This window comes from Chelmon rostratus, chromosome 23 (genome assembly GCF_017976325.1).
Source record: "Chelmon rostratus isolate fCheRos1 chromosome 23, fCheRos1.pri, whole genome shotgun sequence".
NCBI lineage: Eukaryota > Metazoa > Chordata > Actinopteri > Chaetodontiformes > Chaetodontidae > Chelmon > Chelmon rostratus.
The window spans coordinates 13,926,871-13,948,279 of NC_055680.1; the positions used below are offsets into that span (position 1 = coordinate 13,926,871).

Here is a 21,409-nt window from a genome sequence, read left to right on the forward strand (position 1 = left end):
CACTCTGACCCTCCTCCTCATCTGTTCTCACAAGATATTCAGCCCTCTCAAATTGGTATTTTGGGAATGTGGTAGAAGCTGAAAAAAATTATTTTGTGTTAAAAACGATTATACATATTGAAGCTACAGGTATGACATTTTTGGCAATATGACATATCCAAATGTTTAATTAATGAAAAAAACTCATAAATAACATTACTGACAATAAAAATCAAAGAAAAAACACTCATTTTCTTTATCCAGTTTCTTTTTAATCTCACAAAACGCATGAATCTGAGACATGAGCTCTTTTTTTTCCTTCTGTGCAGCTAAACAATCTCATCAATTTTAAAAACAAGGGAGAAGAAAATAATTTATACATCCTTTTTTTTAATCGTATCTACAAAAATAAAATCAAATACGAGGACTAAGGCTTTACAGAAAAAAAAATTAACATATATAAAACAAGTGGGTCTGATCTCTCTATATTACATGAGTGATTTCTTTTCTTTTAAAAATACAAAATAAAAAGACAATGAGATGATAGTTAAAGACGTGTGTATGCATACAGTAGTTTGCACCGTGCAGGGAAGTTTGTGCAACATGTTTTTTTTTTAAATTTTTTTGCTTTGTTTTTTTAAGAAAAGGAATCAGTTATAGCTTTTTTTTTTCGTTTTTCACAGCCGGTTTGGGCCACAACGCTGATGTGAATGTACAAGATAAAGGTATGAGAAAAGAAACGATGGAGGATATAAAGAAACCGAAGTGTAGAGGTAGAAATTGGAGATGAAAAATGCTGTAGTTAGAGGTGGGAGGAAAGAAGAGGTGATGCGTGGAAACAGATCCTCGTCCAAGCAGCTCAGACCAACACATACGTTATAAATATGCAATGACGTCCACAGTGTTGAAACTACAGAATCTTCTTCTTTTCGTGGACGAATCGCGAGTCTCCCGGTCTGAGATGCTTGAACATCAGCATCCAAAAACGTTGAGAAAACAAACAAACAGTGCTTCCTTCATCACCCCTGAAGAGATATTTCACTTTGGTTGAACATTTTCACATTTTAGCACAAATTCCTCATGCAGGCTCAGCGGCTAAAGTCAGCCGCCGTGCTGCTCAGTAGCTCTCATTTAAAAATTTTTTTTTTTGTTCATATGCAAAGTTACACTCCTCATCGACGATGGTGTGCTTTGGCTAAAGGGCGAAAACCTTCCACCAGGCAGTGAAATATCACGCTGAATAGTAGAATCAGTGGCTGGTAGTGGCTCCTGGTTTGGTTCAGTTTGGTATTGTCAGTCGTGAGGCTGGTAAAGAGGCCGGGTAGCTCCTCGCTTTGTATTTGAAACCAGCTCAAATAAAAATTCAGTCCAGTGTGATTCTGCCCAGCTCGATCAGAGAACGAACGTTTAAACTGGTGCACAAAAGAACGCCTCGAGCTGAAGCCCTTCCCTTCCCTTGTCAAATACTTTCCGTCGAGTGTGTGTTAGCGTTAGTTTCAGACAGATTGAGTTCGAGGAAAAAAACTTAAATAATAAAGCACTCGGCTTTAGTGTCAGTCTTTGCTGGTTACAACCAAGACGAACAAAAACTTTTTCTGAACGTCGAGGGCGTTAAATTACTCCTACATATGATCCAAAAACGGTTAAAGAAAAAGATTTTGGGAAATACGCGTGTTGCTTCCTTGCTGAGCGTCAGATGAGATCGGTTCCACTGTCGTATCTGCACATTAAGTGTGGAGCCAGTCGCTTGTAGCTTAGCTTAGTATAAAGGCCGGAAACAGGGTGAAACGACAACCTGATGTATCTCACGTTTAATCACAGACACATACAAACAACAGGTGACTTCCTAATGAGATGCAACACATCAATTTGAGAGCCTTAGACAGAGCCAGGCTAGCCGTTTCCCCTTGTTTCTAGTCTTTATGCTAAGCTAAGCTAACCTAACCAGCAGCTGGTGGTAGCATCATGTTAACTGCTCTTTGCTGAAACGTATTTCCCAGAAATTTCAAACTATTCCTTCAAATTAACTCTTTGAACACTTGCATACAGCATTTCTTTTTTTTTTTTACTTGGACCACGTCCGTAAACTTGAGTTTGTAAAATTAGATTTTACAAAGCTTTTCCCAGTGAATAGAAGTTGTTCTGTGCAGGTGGGGGGTCTCTCTCTATCTCTGGAAAGCTACTTGGTGAAGAGCCCGGTCCTTTCATGGCTTTGGATGTGGGCTAGATGGATATAAACACTATGTACGGTAGGATCATTGGATGGGAGAGGGGATACGTTGCTGGTTCACAATATTTACCGTGCTATTTACACACACAATACACTGGAGAGAGAGGGCTAAAGGACACACAGTCAAATCTTAAAGTGTAGACAGGCAATGTCAGCGGTGATATTTGGCAGCAATTTGATTGAGCGACAAACAGGTCTTCAGTGAAAATTCAAGTTTCTACATCTGAATCTGCCCCGTTTCCTCTCGCTCGTCGGTGACACCGCCTGTCTCGGACCTCGGCCCGGAAACATCCTCCCGAACGTCGAACGAGGACAGCTGCGTGAATCCACTGAGCTTGTTTTAAATCGCTGAGATCCCTGTACGCCTCTGAAGCAGCGCCGAGAAATAAAACCCGCCAGCATTTCAGTAGTAAACAGCGCAGTAGTGTTTCCAGAACTTAAACACGAGCAATCAACACAAACCGCGTAGTGAGCAATCACACAGCTTAAAAGAAGGCTTAAGGATGAATATGATAATGTCAGTGTGGCTGCAACTGTCCCCAATGACAGTAACTGTAGTGTTTGTCCCACAGTGCAGGGACATGAAGGTCAGACATGAATGAAATGGTTAAATGAGTGTGTGTGTGTGTGTGTGTGTGTGTTGGTTTCCTTACCCAGTGCAAAAAACCTGAATTATATAGACACAGTCCTTCGGCCGTGGTGGCAGGTGAACTCAGTGTAAAGCAACCAACGTAGGGGGGAGGGGACCCCCGGAGGCCAGTGGCATCTCCAGTCCTTGACTCTGGACAGAGGGATGCATTGTGGGTAAAGTGCAGGGGTGATGGGTCCCTCGGATTTTTCCTTAAATTAACATTTCAACACTTTTCTGCTCCGCTCCTTCAACTAGCTCTTTAAAGCAAGACGTACGACTAATTTCCCTTCACAAATATCCAACAGTTTTCCACTTTCTCTTCGCCAGTCAACTTGTCTTATGCCTTTTTTTGTTGCTGCATACTTCGTCCTTGCTGCGTCCTGGACTGCTGACCACAGAAATCCCTGTGAGTTCGTCCGGCTCCCTGGTTTCCCAGACAAAAACAAACAAACCAACAAACAAAACAGAACATCCACGGTCCTTCCTGGGCTCTGTGCCACTGGCCAGCGCATGCAGGGAGGAGGGGAGGCAGGGCTGCAGCGCCCGAGTCTGACAGTGGGTGCGTAAGGGTGCGTCCGTGTGCCAACAATCTGAGACAGCAAGTAAATCCATCCTGCAGCGATGTCAGAATCCAGTGGACTGAATCTTGGGCTCTGCTGGACAGCCTTCTTTGCCTGGTTGGGTACAAGGAAACATTATTGTTTAGCTTAGAAAAGAACTGACACTGCATCATCGGCTGTTGTTCTGCAAAGTCAAATTCAGTTCCCCCTCACCGTCTCCTGAGCCGCGATCCAGAGATGGTGTTCTGGAGACGGTTGCCGAGGGACACTGTTGGTCCTCTGACTCCTGATTGGCAGGTGGCTCTCTGAGAGTTTTCAAAAGCTTATGATGGGCCTTCTCGATTTCCTGCAAAGAGGCGCACAGACATAATTAGGTTAGCTGCTGAGAGGTGAAAAGTCCTCACAAGCAACAAACTACTGTGAACTCTGTGGGTCTGCTGTTAAGAACGAGCAGCACCGCGGAACTCGTAGTTGCTTGTTGTATAAATTAACGATCTCGTTGGAAAATCTACATTCCGGTGTTCTCGATTCCAGGCAGTTCACAACATGTTTGTGGTGGCCACGCCTGTTCGCAAATGATTTACTGCATGTATCATCTCTCTCTATTTATCCTTCCCTAGAAACACAACAAGAAGAGAGAAGGATAGACGCATAAAAGTGAAACTAAAAAGAAATCGTGGTAATTCTTCAGTTAAGACGTTGTTGAAAAGTATCCCTGGACACAGCAGAGGCGCTGCCAGTTGTATATTCAGGCCAGCCTCCCTGGAATTTACACAAAGCAACCGTATTGGTTGGTGGGAAACTGAACACAAACTCACCTTCAGCTGCCGCAACTTGCTCATCAGCCCCTCGATCGTGTGGAAAATCTCGTCCACGTTTTTGATCACGTGGCTCTGGTGCCCAGTCCGCGATTGGCCTGTTTCTTCTCCCTGTTCCAGTTGCATAGCCTCTGAGTGGTCGGGCTCAGGGCCGCGGGCGAGCGTTTCCTCCTGCGGCCGTGTCTGTGGTGACATCGCTTTCTCCAGAGGCTCGGGGAAGTGGCTAGCGGTGGGGGTGGGAGGGTCGTCTGTGACGCTCTCTCCCAGCTCTGTAGGCATTACTAAGTAGAAAGTGTTCCCTGGAGCACACAAATAAAATGTGCAGGTGAGCAGTTTCAGGGTAAAAATTAACACCCAGATCATTCTATTTGGATAACCTGGGTAAATATTACACGTATAAAAACAGCACTGGACCAATTCAGTCATCATTACCCTGCGCAGTGGCCTCGCCTCTCGGATTGGATGATTGGTCGGAGGGGAGGGTGACATCATCAGTGATGTCGTCAGGGACAGAAGAAGAAGAAGAAGGACCCGCAACCACAGCTATGCACAGAGGACAGACGTGTGGCAGAGAAAAGTGTGTGCGGAAGGGTTTTGTATGTGAGTGCGACAGAGCGAGGGAAGGCGTTGATGCGGGAGCATCAGTGTGTCGTCGTGACGTGAAGAGCAAGCAGACACAAGAAGAGAACAGAGAGCGTGTAAGAAACAAAATAAAGAATCACCGAGTGAGTGCGGAGAAAACATGCAGATGAAGGCACAAAGGTTGACACAAATGTTTGAATTTGTATCTGAGCACTGACTGACCTCAGAGTGATCAGCCAGCCCTGCTGAAGAATTAAAGATAACTCTCTGAACGCCTTTCTCAATCCCAATCGTTACCTTTCCTCACGACCTGAACGCCGGGCTGCTCCGCGTCCGGGGGCGGAACCCCTTCAGGCTCGGCCTCCCAGTCGTGGGTGCTGAAGCTGAGGACCGTCTCCAGAGACTCTGGCCGCCGCTGTTCAGCGATCGAGTTCCTTTCGTTGGCCGTCTCGTTGGTGGGCGTGTCATCTGAATCGTGGCTCCAACCGTCCTCTTCCAAATCTCGCAATATGAGCTGCTTCAGTGTTTCAACTGTGGAGGCATGAAAGCAACAAAAAGAACAGAGATCAGGGCGACAAAAAGCCTGACGCATGTTACATTCCAGGCTATAAGCTCGTTTAAATAAGATGACTGCATGCTAACTGTCAAGATTCAAAGACAAAATAAGCTCAACATCCAAAAGTTTGGTTCTGATTCCGTCTCACCGTCTTGTAAAGCGGCCTCTGCCACGCCAGCTGCTTTTCTTTCTGATTGGTCCGAAGGTGTGCTAGCTGAGAGTGCAATGTCGTCATTGGAGGAATGAGTCTCCATGGAGTCCGACGGCTCCGTCAGGGAGTTGTCTGGAAGATGTCCAACAAAAACAAATCATTATTATAGTGATCATCAGAGCCTTCGTTTTGTGACGGAGCCAGAAAGATCAAATTAGTTCGATTATTTGAGGCTGGTGATGATAATGGTGATTACCTGCATACACATTACTGCCAGTTGAGACTGGGGATGCACTGCGCAGACTGGGAGAACTACAGAAAATACAAACACAACAGCTAAAATATGACAATCAATGTGTGAAAGAAGAAGAGAAGCAAATGACATTTAATAGAAGTTACCTTCTGGCCCACACTAACACGTTTCTTTTTTATTTATTCATAGACATAAATGCACTCACGGTATAGGCATGGATCCGTGATTGATCAGGGGTGACGAGCCGCCCGCCGATGAGATGCTCTTTTCAAGTAAATCTTTCCAGCTGCGTGACAAAGATCAACAGTCAACACGTGCTGCAGATATTAGTGCAGAAAAACAGACGTTTCTGGAGGCAGAAGGTGAGCACGGATGCTCTGTCAGCCTAAAAAAACACATGTAGAAAAAGAGCTCACGTGTTTTTCTCCGACGACGTCCCGGCCACCAGCTCGTAGATCTGCCTCTCTGTGGTGCTGATGACGTAGAGGGCTTTGTTGTCTGGAGAGAAATTTAGATTTATACTCAAAAAGAACAAAAAAAAAAAAAGACATTTTAGAATTTGCTTTCCTCGGCATGACCGCAGCCTTACCCGTAGCTACAGAGCGGACCAGCAGCGAGTCCAGCTTCACCAGAGGGCTGAAGGAGGTCTTGCTGTCTCCGCTGCCACCTCCGCCTCCACCCAGCCAGCGGGATGGATATCTGAGCTGCAGCCGGTCGTCTGGGCCCCTCTGCAGAAGGACCAGGCAGTCTGACAGCAGCAGCGCTTGAATCTCTGATGGGGGGATACAGAGACGTGTGAATAAAGGGGTATGAAGCCAAACTGAAGAGACTGCATGTGTCCACGCGGAGGTACTGACCTATCTGCTTGTCTTTGCTGACTTTCCACGTGAGAGGCCCTTCATGGATCATTCTCTTGGTGGAGAAGTCCAGACTCTGGCAGGGAGAAGGGAAAAAGAGGGAAAGCTTAGATTAGACATGGTTGGTAGCCTTTGTTACAGTATGAGAAGCGTGAACAAGGAAGAGAGAAGAAACAAAAACGGGTTAACCAGCATAAACTATTTGACCACCTTGAATTGAGGGGCAGCATCCAGCCTGCGTTGGTATTGGTTGAGACGTTGCCGGTGTTCAGTTTCCCTGACGACCTCATTGACGGCCTGCAGTATCCCTCGGCAACATGCCTGGGAACGCTGCAGCAAGGGGAGGTCCGACGAACCGGCTAAACGAAAAGCAAACATCCGCTTTAAAAAATTACTCCTTTTTTTCTGTTTTTTGCTTTTTTTCTGGGCATGTTTTCCTGTGTCAGCGCTTATTATGCGATGCATCTCTTGATTCCTCACCCTCTGTGTGTTTAATGATGTTGTCCAGCAGCAGGGGGTACTTGGTGAGTCTCTGCATCTCTGACACCAGCAGGTCTTTGAGCTGCAGCCGCCGACAGTGTGGACTCGCTTCACACTCCTGAGCAAATGTCAGACACATAAGCACATGAAGCACAAGGTGACAAGTACTAGCAGAGCTACAGGTGTGTGTGTGTGTGTGTGTGTGTGTGTGTGTGTGTGTGTTTACCTGGATGATGTGAGCAAAGCGAGGGTCTTTGCGCTGTTTGTTCTTGATGAGCTCCAGGGCCTGAGATTGCTGGCTGCACAGCTGGGACGCTTGTTCCTGAAACTCGTCTCCAGCTGCACCTTCAAACTACAAAGCGCACCACTGTTAGCATGCTACATATCTGTATGCACCTACACACCTCTCACGTGATCACTTCACTCACCCTGGCCAGCATGACGTCCCCGATGTCCTGAACGATGGGAGTCTCCCTTCGCTTCTTCATCGCCTCGCACAGACTTGCTGCAGAGAAGCGACACAGGAGCAACGTTTAGAGTGATAAATACATGTGTGGCTTCATCATCAGGTCAGTTATTTCAAATACTACTGATTAAATAATCCATAAGTCTACCTAAAAGATGTAAAACCTACTATAAAAACTATTTCCTGTTCTAGTATTGCAATTACATCATATCATATACTTCCATGTTCTAAATTATAGCCCAGAACACATATTGACTCAGTAAAGCAGCTGGTTGGGATTACATTCCACAGTTACAGCCTTTGCTTAGTATTTGCTTGACTTATTATTATTTACCTAGCAGCATACAGGCCTGAATGCATGTTGACTCAAAGTGCAGCTCACTTTACTGTGCAAACAGGAGGCAGAAGAAGCGAAAATCTGTAACATTTTTATTTGAAAATACCCTAAAATGCTCTGGACTCAATGACCATAAACAAGTTCCTATTCACCCACAGCCAAAAAACGATACTTTACATGAGAAACTATGCGGCTATCTATCTGTAATTACAGCAGATACACATACTGTATGTGCAGGGCAGGCTTTGTTATGCAGATTTTTAGTTTCAGTTTCATTCACACACAGACTGACCGTGGAGTTCATAGACTTGGGGCAGGTTGGGGAAAATGCAGGCCAGCTCATCAGAGCTCAGCACAGACCTCATCTTCTGGAAAAAGACCTGGTCCAGGACCCTCAAGGTCCGCAGATGGGACGCCTCGGTGGTGAACAGCTCTGAGGATGAAGGGAAGGGAGCAGCAAACGGGGATCAGTGCACCGCTGTGAGATATGCTTTTTTTTTTTTTTTTTTTTTTAAATCATGATCGTGGAGTGTCAAGTTGCAGCTATTGACTCGTACCGTATATGACAGCCTGTCTGTCCACCTCCCTCGGACTGAGCGTGGCGAGGAGCTGAGGAGGAACCGTGTCCTGCCAGTTATGACCGTCGCACACCTCCTCCTCCAGCGCCGCGGCGTCCGGCAGCAGCGCCAACGGCGAGTCTACACTCCTGCAGAGTCACGTGCACGCAGACACATGAGCACAAGCAGGGGAGACAGAGCGACGTTGAAAGATTGTGGCACAAAACAGTTGCATGTGTATGGATGCAGAAACACAATTTTTTAACTCACATTACTATTACAAAAAAATAAATTTTTTTTCCTGGTAAACCATACCAAGATTTTTGCATGTGAGAAAGAGGTCAGCCATTGTTTTTAAGCTTTCCTACAAGAAAGTTAGTTAAACTGATCAATCGTCTATGGGGGTGGCACGGAAACTCACCTGCGTCTAGACCGAGGGGTGTATGGGGGTGTAGGGTTCTCTAGAGACCTGAGTTTGAGAGAGAGAGATTGCATGAGGTGAAAACTACACTTCCAGGGGTGTGTGGGATGTAAAGCTCTGATTATAGGGGCAAGTTTTGATTCCTTGAAGCTTATTTTATTATTTCCCTGCCTGAAGGATGCAAAAGAGTGTCTGCATCTAAGTGTTATCTCTAAGAAATCACCCACAGGAGTGTTGCTCAGTGAATCTTTACCGTGCAGAGCTGCTGGATGCAGATGAGGAGGCGCTGTGCTGCAGCGGCCTGAGGCCCGGCCCCTCTCTCTCCTCCCCGCAGTCCTCCATGTCCACGTCGCTACGGGACCGTGGGACTGACTCCGTCCCTGAGACGACGCCGCGCCGACGCCCTTCTCCCTGAGCCTTCAATGACTCGCTGCGTGCCAGACGCACTGAGACGGTGGGGCTGCACGAGAGAAAACAGCACTTTACTAAATCTTAAAAAACACTTTGAATTAGCTGCTTGAAGCTGATACTGAATATTCAGTACGGGTGCACTTCAGAGCTACCTGTCCATGCTGTCTTCTCCCAGGCTGCTGGAGGAGAGCCTCTGGGGGTCTGCAGCGTCACCTCCCTCCTCCCCCGTCGTCTCGGTGTGATTCTCAAACTGCTGAATGATGTTCCTCACACTGCCAGGACGGACTGCACACACAGATAGTTGAACAATATGATAAAATAGCACACACACGCTCTCAGCAGAGAGGGTTGAGGGCATAGAATGAGGTAGAATCGTCTACATACAGTCCATGGAGATGAACATAGATGGGTATGTTTAATGAAAAGCAGAGTTTAACAAAAGCAAAATGATAAAAACATAAATACCTTCGGTGGGTGACAACGGGACATGGAATGCTACAAGACCAAAATGAACCAATCAGAAACAATGAAATCAGAGCGACCAGACACAACGAAAATCGCATAAATCAATGAGCAAACCTGCAAAAACAATAAAAGGGCAAACAGAGGACAGAAACAAATCAATACTGTCTGACGAACACAATGAGAGGGAGCGTCACGTGTTTGTGTGTTTGCATTTTAGCATTCTGACAGTGGATGAAGTTAGACTAATGATTCGTGAATGAACGTGTGTGTTTGTATTTACTGGACTGGGATGTGGTCCGCGGTTTGCCGATGTACTTCAGGATGGGATTCCTCTTTTTATCCTCTCCATCTTTGTCTTTCTTGGTGCCGCTCAGCTGAGGAGAGAGGAGGCATGTCATATAATCAATGCATATACCTTCTTCCTATTCATTGACCTCTATTCATTTCTTTAAAACCCCTATTGGTGGTACAAATTTGCTACTCAAGAGCTGCGTTCAAATGGCAGAGTTTTTGCTACCATCTGAGTGCAAAAACAAAGAGCGTCCTTGAACGTGGAAATGGATTCAGCATTTCAAAAGAGAAGTCAGACCAGGAGACAGGACTCCTACAGGTGAGCACTAGCTGTTTAAATGATGGTACCTCAGTGCGTACACCTCATAGAGAACATAGCAGGCGGGGATCAGACCTCACAGGTGAGCTAATAGATTTTTACAACGCTGCTAAAATAGCAATAGCAACAGCATAGAATACTAATCACGCCACAGAATGTGTCCTGTTCTGGCATATTTAAAAAACAAAGAAATACTATTTGAAAAAGAGATGCTCCCGTTTACATTTACTGCAGCTTCATTCGCACAAGTGTCCTGACAACAGCGTTCCCTTTTACAACTTCTCACGAGTGCAGGCGCCACTCCTACCTTTTTCGTCTTTAAGAAAGCGAGCCACTTCTCCTTCTCTGTGCTCAGACCAGGGAAGACCTTGGAGTCTCTCAGCTTGATGCCAGAGTGACGCAGGTACAGGAGCACGGCCGACGCCAGAGGAGAACTGAGGGGGCGGAGAGGGAGAGAGAGATAACAGGACAAAGACGGTGGAGGCAAACGTGAGGAGAATAGACCACAGAGGGAAACAAAGAAAAGGTGGTGAGAGAGAATTAAGCAGGCAGGCATCGCTGTTACATGACGTTCCCCTCCGACAGACAAGACACCTCTTACCTTCTGTCCTCTTCGTGCTTTGATCTGCGGTGAGAACAGAGAGACACAAAAAGACGGTTAACTCCCTCCACATGAATCAACAGGCTTCCGACGAGAAATCCAGTTTAATCCCTCAAAGTTAAATCCAGTTAAATTCAGCGCAAACAATGATGTGAGGAACAGACCGTGTGTGGATGAAGTCAAAGGAGCAAATGTCATGTGGTTTCCCGGTTTTGAGGCTGTGGTAGTGACCTTTGTTATGATAGCTTGGGTGAGCGCCTTCTGTCGCTTTGTAATAACAATTTTATTGGGCCCCAAACATTTGACCCTGTTGCTACGCAAGCTGCCAAGTGTGGGCGTGTTCATATTGACTTCCACATGAAGTAAAACAATGTATAAGCAGTTAAGAGGCGGTTTTAAACCCGGATAATCTCGGCATAAAAATATGTTAATAAATTACAAAGGGAAAGCTTGACTTGAAGGTGAGTCAGCTTGTCCAGACGCTGAACACGTGGCCTCATCGTGAACCTAAAGGTTGGTGACAGGAAAACCATGATGCAACAACAGCATGTGAGGAAGTCACACTCACAGTATTTCCCACAGGGCGGTGACCTGTCTGTCAACCACCTGTCTCTCTTTCACCGGGTCTCCATCCAGCTGCTGCAGGTCTCCTTCTCCAAACAGAGAGCCAAGACCCATCATCTGCTTGTTCCTATGAAACACATGTTAACAGCTTACTATGAACTCTTGAATACAGTAATTCTGTCAAAACTGTCCATTATGGTCATTTGTCAGAAGCAGAACAGGGACATAAGCCCTAATCTTTACTCAACAGCTCCCAGTATTAATGTTAGCAATGTTACAAACAAAAACAATCTTCAGCGGCGTACCTGTAGTCCTGTATCTGGTCCTGGATGTCCGGCAGCACCTGCTGCTGCAGCTCAGACAGAGGTCCTCTGATGTCCTCCTGAGCATGAAGTCGACTTTCTGTAGGGACGATGGACACAACATTACACTTCCTCACAAACTAGCAAAACAGTTACGGCTACGGTTACGGCTCAACCTTTGAATTGATCAGTCATAAATAAAATTTCTCACATGACCTTGCTAGCTTTTAGTTGTCTTACCTATATCTGTGAGATACTCCTCTCGCACTTTGATTTTCAGGGGCTACAAGGGATTTAAAGAAACATCTTTTCTTAGATTTCAGACAGTGAGACTGTAATGTCCAATACTGGGATGTAACACATAAAAGGAACTTAAGTTTGAAATCCTTAAGGCATGTTGGTACATACAGCATCTGGATCCAGGAAGTGGGAGCAGATCTGAGGTGCGAGTGCGCGGGCGTCTTTAGGACTGGAGCCCAGGTAGGCCTCCACCGACAGGTAAAACAGCTATTGTAGACGCACATAACCATGAATGTAAGCAAGCAACGCCAGATACGCATGCAGCAATGTTTTTGTTTAGCTAAGTGTCACAACGGTTTACAATAAATCAGAGCTATAGATGAGGTTTTTGATGATCTGCATAGACTCCAGATAACAATGTTGTCCAAAAATGTAAACAGAACAGATAAGAGGAACAAAAGACCGACTACGAGCACATTACATTTGTTCAAAGCAAACAAAAAGTGTAACATAGACTGACCAGAGGGTTGGGGTCCAGAAGCTGGGTGAAGACGTATCTCATGAATACGGTCATGTGCGCTGGTCGGGACTTCAGCAACTCGATGTCCTGAAACGGACCGTCCATCTGAGAGAGACGGAGGAGGAAACATGAATACTTGTATCGATGGAGGGAGCAGCGAAATGCACTTTAGGAAAAGGAAAGAGGGCTGAAAAACACATCAACGTGGGCTGATGAGACACGTCCGTCTCACCTCATTAAATGCATAGCCGTCATCCTCTTCATCCTCTTCCTCTGGGCCGATGATCTGGGCCTTTCCACCCTTTGGGCCGCACACACAAACACACACACAGAACGATTTCTAGAAAAGCAAAGCGCTCGGTCGCACACTCGAGGACACGTGACAGCAGAGGCAAAAGAGTCGTATGAGCTGGAGATGGTGGTGAGAAACTGTCTCCTCAGTCTCTCTGCTCGTCTCATACATTTCTAACAGACATGCGAGTCACAGTGGTGCATGCTGGGAATGGAGAGGAACAGATGACGAGGAAAGAACAGAGCTACACGGCACAGTAGGAAATGAATGAGGACGAGCATGCAGCTGGTGATGCAGGCCACGTCTTCGTATCAGCTAAAAACTTTAAGTCGACTCAGACAGCCATCATATCTGCAGTTAGCGACCTTAGCACAACAAAACTGAATTTAAGCATTTCCTAAGCTTTACTTAAAGGCTTAATAAGGTAGTATAGTGTTCGCATGCTACAATGATGCCACAAATTCAAATAAGCTTTATCGGCATGAATGTACAGTTACATTTTTGCCAAAGCTTTATCACATATTATTGAATAAACACATTTTACACAAAAAAAACTAAATAGATGCTCACAAGTGATCAAATGTACTTTCAACACAATCTTTCACAGATGAAATTACTATAGAGCTTGTTTCTTTACTGTATGGATGCCGACTTTTCTCCTCAAATAGATTCTGAGGCTCAGGGAGACGGATGAAGCCTCTCTGAAGTGATTTACTTGTACCACTGTGGATAGATGCAACGACTCCTAAGATGTTTAATTTCAATGGTTAGAAACTTGATAATCTAGTCGACCTGACTGGCAAAAACAAAAAGTCAAACTCTGATTAACTCCTGTAACTTTTAGTCAACTGAGAGTTTCTTTAAGTTCAGAGTAACTCCGGCAAAAGGGACGCCTGTCTTAAAGTGAATGCAGGTGCGTGTGTCCATCTCACCGAGTCAGACAGGGTGTGTGTGTCGGAGTTCTGCCGTCGGTGTTGGGGGGTCCTGAAGGAGGATGAGGGGGAGGAGTGGGGACTCTCAAAGGCCTGGGGAAGGAGGAGGAGCAGGAGGGAGGACGAGGGGGACGGGATGAGTGGGACCATCTCATACACAAACGCATGCATACAACCGGTTTATGGAAAGAGTGTGCAGCCTACCTCCATGTCTCCTTCGCTGGAGTCCACTGACAGTCGACCTGCCAGAGCACAGAGCAGTTTTACACCACTTATAGTCTGACAGATGGTTTTATTTTTAGTGGATATGTCCTCAGGAGTAGGAAACCATTTTTTATCACTTTAAATCATAAAGGGCTATATTAGTGTGGGATGTGTAAAAGTACTGAATGCAACCATAACATCTAATATAACAAACTATGACATCTCCATGTATTTCACCAGTTTCTGTGTATTTATGGCTGATATGCACATGGACTAATTACACCAGGAATGCTGCATGCTAAACATTGGATCCAATGCGAATCTCTGCAGCACTGAGACATGTGATTAAAAAGGTAAAAGACAAAGAGATAGAAACCTTCTCCTGCTATGACGTAGCTCAATGCAGACTCTGATCGCGTTCCCTCCTGGAGAAGCAGAACAACATATTTTTTTCAACAAAAATTTTAATATATAGAGTGGTTTTCGCTGCATATAGAAATCATCTAACTAATAAAAAAGTCATGTCTCCTCACCAGGTCTTGCTGAATCTTGACCCTGACTTGGTGAGCTCTCCTCTTGGCACTTTCAATCCGCTCCTCCAGCGACGGTGACGGGTTCTTCAGCTGCTCCTCCATCAAGTCCTGTAAATTGGTCAGGTCTGGTTATCAGCAGCAGGTTTAAGCTGAAAAGCGTCGCTGTAACTCATCATACAGTTTGCACGAGGCAACAGGAGGTTAAGTTGGATGCTACAATACATGCTATAATAATGTGAGACGTTATGGGTCCTTCCTCTGTTTTCTTTGCGGCTGCAGGAGAACGCAGTCGGGCAGCAGAACTGTGAGATGAAGCGTGCAGATCCAGTTTTGGGACAGCACATTTGTTTGTTTGTTTGTGTGTGTGTGTACCTGAAGTTCTGCCTCTTCCTGCTCCAGCATTTTCCTGAGTATCTGAGTGGCATGTTTCTGTACTTCTGGGTCCTAAAAAAAACAATGACAACAAAAATTTTGATGCTGCACAATAGCAGATACAAAAAACAACTATCTGTATATTCTCACTTTTAAAGCTCAACATTTGTCGCACTTAGTAGTGATGCAAAATGGTTGCAGCTGGCAGATGAGTGTTCACTTGTTACTATTAATCCCTAAAATAATGACATTTACCTGTAGTGGTTTGGGTCCAGTGATTCTTTGGGAAGGGGTGCTGCTCAGTCCAGAGGGCAAGGGTGGAGGTGGTGGGGGTGGAGCCTCCCCACCCAGAGACGTTCTTTGATTGGGTGCAAGGTCAGTGGGGAGGGGCTCTAGGGGTAAGGAGGCGGTCGAAGGTGGTGGTCCTTGTAGTGTCAGAGCTACATATGTTCCAGCTGTGGGATGATAAAAAAAGTGATAGAATCAGATAAAGAAAACACATTTTCACAGCAAATACACAGAACAATCAAACTTATTTCAAACTCACATTTGATGAGCTTCACCACCTCCTGATGGGACATGGAGGACACCGGCGAGCCGTTCACCTGACAAATGGAGACGGACGAAAAAGTGGAAAATCAGCAACACTGAAAAACCAATAACTCTCAGATTTAAACTCTGTGACGGAAAGAAATTCAAACCTTTATTATTCTGTCCCCTTCTTGGACCCCGGCCTTGACTGCTGCACCACCTGTAAAGATGAGCACAAGCATGCAGTGAAACTCAGGTAGAGAGAAAAAGCAGATTTTAAAGGATAAGTCGTGTGTGCTTCTTGTGTGTTTTTCCACTGCTTTGCCAAAGTTTCATTCTTTGTTGGAGCATCTGTGTGAAGTAACAGAATACGCACGACATCAGCTCTGCACGTGTCTCACCTGGTCGGACATTCTGCACTAACTTGACTCTCTCTCCACACACGGTGAAGCCGAAGCCCAGCTGGTCCTTCTGCACGACCACACATCTCTGCACAAGACCGGGGCCTGGGAGGGGGGGACAGAGGGATGTAAAGGGTGATTTGGGGAAAGTAAATGATAAAACACAAACTAGCATGGGATGTTGCAATTACCTGTACTCTCAGCAGGGATGTCGGCCGTTGGCTCCCTCTGCTGGGTGGCAGAGGATTTGCGCTCCGAGTCCCCGATGGTCAGACTGCTGAGCCTGGGTTTGAGAGATGGGAAAAAGAGAAGCTCAGCATGAAACTTTACTAAAGCAAGTGATTTTGAAAATGCTGTGAGAGGGCTGACCAGGAAAGGGGAGCTCTTAAGGGAATAAATGAAAAGAGGGAGAGTTTTTGAAATGGAGATGAATAAAAATTGATAGAGCAGGCCCAAGAGAAAGAGGGGACGTTTACATTTAGACACAGAGCAACATGAGAGGAGAGAGGGGGGTCGGAGGCAGAAGATTCAAGGGATGGTCAGATGATGTGGGGTAGAGAGAGTGAGAATATGAGGAAATGCATGAGAGGCAACAAGAAAGCACTGGACAGGAAAACTCACCACGCAGCAAAGGGACTGAAAGCGAAGCATGACAGAAAAGAAGGAAAAAGCAGATAAAGGGAAAAGGAAGGGACAGAGAAAAGAGAGAGAAGAAAGTCAGAATGAAGACCAACCTTGAATTAATAGGACACAGAGAAACTGACCAAGAGTTCAAACCGTCCCCACGCCCTTTATACTCTTACAGATTGTAAACACTGAAAGCAGCCTTCACTTCCAGGACTGTATTTATTTAAGGGTGTATGACGCAAGGACACACAGTGTAAACACTGCAGTGATTCTGTATAATTCCAGAGGTCCAATAACTGGTTGGCTTAAAGGGACAATCCAGCCCAAACTAAAGTGAAACCATCCAGACAGATTTGTTGTGATTTACTGAGCTCTGGAGACGCTGAGCAACCAGCAAGCTCTTATGTTGATTGTTAAGGAAAAATGACAAACTTTTGCTGCTTCCAGCTTCTTGACTGAGACGATATGCTTCATGTACTTTTGGTACCTCATTTGTGGTTGGGTTGCTTAACAGGGACAGTTCACATTAATAAAGATTTCTGTAAATGTGCCAGATGATGTTACAAAGTTACCCTGATAACAAAACTGAGTAAAAGGAGGAATCGTGAAAAGGATCATTAGATTGACCCCTGTAGCCAGTCTTGTCAAATCTCAACATATAAAGCTAAAACTATTTGAATGGACTGATTTACTGTCTGTAACAGACAGGGAGAACTTAGTTAAGTTGTGTTTTTTTCTGTGTGCGTGTGTATTTTCACAGGAATACACTTAAAGGATAACTTTCGTTTTTTACAACCTGGACCTTGTTTCTAGCATTAAATACGACCATTTACTCACCCGGACAACTTTGGTGGCATTTGGAGTTGCTTTGAAGAAATTAGCCCCAGAGTAGCGGCGTGTATATCCGTGTAATGCGAGTACTCGGGGAATCCATGCGCAGCCTCTATATAACGGATAATCTGCGGCGAAACTCGTTCATATTCCAATATTTTGTTATGATATGCTGGAGCTATTCCCCCCTAAGCCCCTGGTGGCATGTGGTCAACATCCGCGTCTCTAGGCAACTACCTCTGACGTGGATGATGTCATTACCGAACGCCGGGCGCTACGAGCAGCCAGCCACAACACGGCTGAGTCTGCGACGGTCGGCTATGAATACGCAATAACGAACCACGGCTGTGCCAAACTACAGCTAAACAAGCTGACCGCCGGCTCAGAGGGGAATAGCACCAGCATAACAAAATATTGGAATATGAACAAGTTTTGCCGCAGATTATGCGTTATATATGGATGCCCCGAGTACTCGCATTATACGGATATACGCACCGCTCCTCTGGGGCTAATTTCTTCAAAACGACTCCAAACGCCACCAAAGTTGTCTGGGTGAGTAAATGGTCGTATTTAATGCTACAAATAAGGTCCAGGTTGTAAAAAAACGAAAGTTATCCTTTAAGCAAGCCCAGGTAGATGGAGTCAGCACTTAACATAAAAGGAGCTACTGGGAATGCATTGATCCAATCCAGGAAACTATTATTATAACACCTGCCAATGCTGAAGGGCTAGGGCTAGGAATTGATGCATGAGCTATGATAGAATCTGAGCACCTGAAATGCCTTTTATAGGTGCTGGCTGCCTGTTGCTAACTCCACCTACACTGCTATGTCAAGCCAAAAGCGCCTTGAAATGTGCTGCCGCAGCTGTACAATCTGTAGGTGTCAATGACCCCCAACCCCTGACATAAGCCCTCACTGAACAGCTGTCCTACCTGAACAGGTGGGTGTTTTTCTTATTGGCTGCCCTGCTGTCACATGACACACACAGGCACAGTAGTAGGCACGTGCACAAGAACACACACAGGGGGAAAAAAAAAGTTGACAGCAGGAGAAACAGGAAAGACACATGATCAAGACACAGATGCATCTAAAGAGATGATCACAGAAACACAGTGTAGGGCTACACAGTGAATGTGGTGATGACTGACAGCAACAAAGAGGAGGAACTACAGTACAATCAGGTCTGAGCAGCAGCTCGAAACAGCAGGCGAAGAGTCACAACACGAGATCCAAGCAACAAGTAGACACTGAAACACCCTATAAACAACCGCGCTGGGAATCTAAGGGGATCACACGATTTGACTCTGATTCTTGGTGTTACGATTTGATTCAGAACCGATTCTTCGCCGAATGAATACAAAGGTCTGCACTATTTCCAGGCTTTTTGCAATGTGCTGCAGTGCGAGTTGGTCTCGTTTGTTAGTGCTGGAGTGCAGGAGTGGTGAGGTACGAAGTATCCACAGAAGACTTATTTTTGGCGATGCGAAACTAATTATTAAGTTATTAAATCCAAAATGCGTCCTAATGCATGCCTTTTCTCGAAGATGAACTGCAACTGTGTGCATGCTGCACACCATCTGGATGGTTTTGCAGTTCAGCTCCTCTTTTTTGTTCGCTTTTTGTTGTACTTTATCAACATCGTGCAGAAATAGATTTTTTTGGCATTTGTGAATTGATTCTGGATCATAGAGGGTAAGAATTAATTCTTTTTTGCTCCAATTTCCCTCCACCCATAATAAACAATCCAAACATAATTCCAAAATCTGGTTTCAAGTTGTTTCGAAAAAGGATTTTCAGGCTCCTACTATTGTCATGCATACAGTATTTTCTCCCTCTCCTTGTCGCAGAGGGCAGTTTTATCACCTCCCAGTTAACAGCCTGTCTGACTAGTATTTCCAGTGGCCAGACGGGACCTCAGCCAGATAAGACACGTCGATTGGCTGATCTGGGAGTACTACATTTTTGAGCAAGGCGTTGAGATTACATCCTTAACCACAGAAATAGAAAGTGTCAGGGTGTAGTGGATGCGAGGCTCGTACCTGTCCAGTGTAGAGGTGGGCTGGCGGAGACTCATGTCTGCAGCCTTGTGACACTCCTCTGCTTCCTGGTGCGGGATCAACACTGTCACTGGGCCTCTTTTATCACCATCCCCATCATCTCTTTCCACGTCAGTTTTCAGTCCACACAATGGGGCTCTATGTTGTGCTTTGATCAGATCTTCAAGCTGCTTGGAAGCTGGTTCAGATCAGACAGTGTGCTCCTCATGTTCCCATCCACGCCAGTGCTCCCAGTTAAATCCTCAGTATTCCTTATTACTTGGTTACATTAGTGGTTAAAAATAAATGCTCTAGCAAAGGCTGTTAGTGGCTCGATGTGGATTCAGCTGTAGTGGAAAATGGATAAAGGACAGTGTGCTTCCTCAAAGGTCATCAATCATGAATGAATGGCTGATATGTGTCACTATGCTGCAGGAGGTCAACAACTCCCATGCCTTTTAGGGTCTGTGTAAGGCTAATTCCTGGAAGATAAGTTCAAAGTACCTGCTTCAACACACATAACTGACGTCTAGATAACAGCACATTGACTTGAATGATATACAGTGACACCCTGCAATGAAATAAATAACCACAACCTAACACGCAGTCAGACTTGTTTATATGTGAGGCTTTCGACAGCTGTGTCAGCCTAAATAATCCCGTACAAGATAAGAGCTACCTCAATGTAGCTCGTTTCATAGTCATATGCTTGCATAGATTATGTTATAAGAGGAATGCCCAAAGTGATGATGATAGCGATGCTATTTCTATTGATGTGTAATGTTACGTAGCTAGCAAATGCAAATTACTCCATACACAAAATAATGTACCTTAGTCTGATGAGTAAATAGTCAGCTACCGCAACACTCTAACACGCTACCAAGGTAACTTTAACTGGCAGAAATTTACATGCTTGCACTGTAAACAACCACCGACCCAGACGCTACTGTTGGCTAATGAAATAGCTAGCTAATTAGCAGATTACCCGGCTTTAGCTAGCTCTGCCGTTTGGGCTTATAAAAATGAAAAAAACGTGCAGAATTAAAGTTAAAGTCGCCTCTCAACTTTGAGTTATAACTTATCTAATGTGCTGACTAGAGGACGATAACTACCATCTGAAGCGGCCTGCTACATCCAGCTAGCGTTAGCTTCCTGAAGTTAGCTCTACCGAAGGGCCAATTTCAATCCGCGGCATGGCGTTGGTCCTAAGGCCGACCAAAAGCGCCGTGGGCTCGGCTTTCAGCTGCGCCAATGAGTCGGTCCTTTAGCGATGGCTAGCTAACCTGCTATGTCTGCAAGACGAGAGCCCAGCATGGCTTTAACTGCGGATAAATGGATATTAAATTGGTCGAGATAGTGGCGGTCCATGCAAATTCCAACTCGATGTATCCCAGAGTCCCGTTTTCGTGCAAATTCAAATACTAAAGCTGCATGTTAGCCAGCTAGCTACAATTCAATACGATTCCAGTAAAGCTCCACCTCAGGTCTTTTTCCCCAAAACAAGTCACAGTGGTAAAATCCGGATTTTCCTCTCTCTCGTTGTCTGCCAGAAGACTCAGAAGTTGATCACAATCGTTGCATACCTTTATTGCTAAAAAAAAAAAACAGTTCTTAAAATTATGATCTCTGCAGTGTTGTTATACTGCTGTCCTGACTGGCTGCTGATCCACCACCATGTTCTCAAAAATCATACGTGTAAACAGTGAGCAACAGCGCCCCCGTCTGCACGGACTGCGGTACTGTAGGTCGTGTGATGCTTCCGAATACATTGGATCCATCGGCAACAATCCCAAAACAACTGTTTAGGTTTATGTGTTACATCAAGCACTATGAAAAGACAATATTGTATACGCTTGAAATCAATTAGGAGTGACAAAGTGCTGCAGTTTCAGTCAGATCCATGTTACAGATTTTAATGGAGATGTGACAATGAATTATTACCACTACCCCATTTTTTTGCAGCTGTTATTGCGTCAAACGACAGGTTTTAATGCACAACTCCACCTAAGAAAAAAAAAAGTCTAGACTGTTAAACTGAGGCGCAGATACCAGCAGCT

General features: G+C 45.2%; 1 protein-coding gene across 3 annotated transcripts; it reads right to left on the reverse strand.

Annotated features, from left to right (window-relative positions):
• Window positions 1–557: 557 nt before the first annotated feature.
• On the reverse strand, window positions 558–20,905 carry arhgef11 (Rho guanine nucleotide exchange factor (GEF) 11). Of its 3 annotated transcripts, XM_041964680.1 has the most exons (42): window positions 19,356–20,905; window positions 18,249–18,281; window positions 16,048–16,139; window positions 15,857–15,961; window positions 15,626–15,675; window positions 15,472–15,529; window positions 15,180–15,379; window positions 14,925–14,996; window positions 14,553–14,660; window positions 14,396–14,444; window positions 14,020–14,057; window positions 13,816–13,908; window positions 12,824–12,892; window positions 12,592–12,696; window positions 12,240–12,338; window positions 12,072–12,114; window positions 11,835–11,931; window positions 11,534–11,656; window positions 10,966–10,989; window positions 10,672–10,798; window positions 10,035–10,128; window positions 9,755–9,784; window positions 9,442–9,574; window positions 9,132–9,338; window positions 8,879–8,926; window positions 8,458–8,606; window positions 8,193–8,333; window positions 7,526–7,602; window positions 7,324–7,449; window positions 7,098–7,215; window positions 6,828–6,976; window positions 6,618–6,693; window positions 6,350–6,532; window positions 6,177–6,258; window positions 5,966–6,046; window positions 5,764–5,819; window positions 5,505–5,639; window positions 5,098–5,331; window positions 4,651–4,761; window positions 4,219–4,517; window positions 3,614–3,746; window positions 558–3,514 (listed from the first exon to the last, which is right to left on the reverse strand). In XM_041964680.1, exons 1-42 carry the CDS (start codon window positions 19,388–19,390, stop codon window positions 3,465–3,467), a joined length of 4,332 nt encoding a protein of 1,443 aa, XP_041820614.1. In that variant the 5' UTR covers window positions 19,391–20,905; the 3' UTR covers window positions 558–3,464. The 3 variants fall into 3 exon arrangements, with proteins under 3 accessions (XP_041820614.1, XP_041820615.1, XP_041820616.1); XM_041964681.1 differs by lacking the exon at window positions 18,249–18,281; XM_041964682.1 differs by lacking the exon at window positions 4,651–4,761.
• Between the last annotated feature and the right edge of the window lie 504 nt (window positions 20,906–21,409).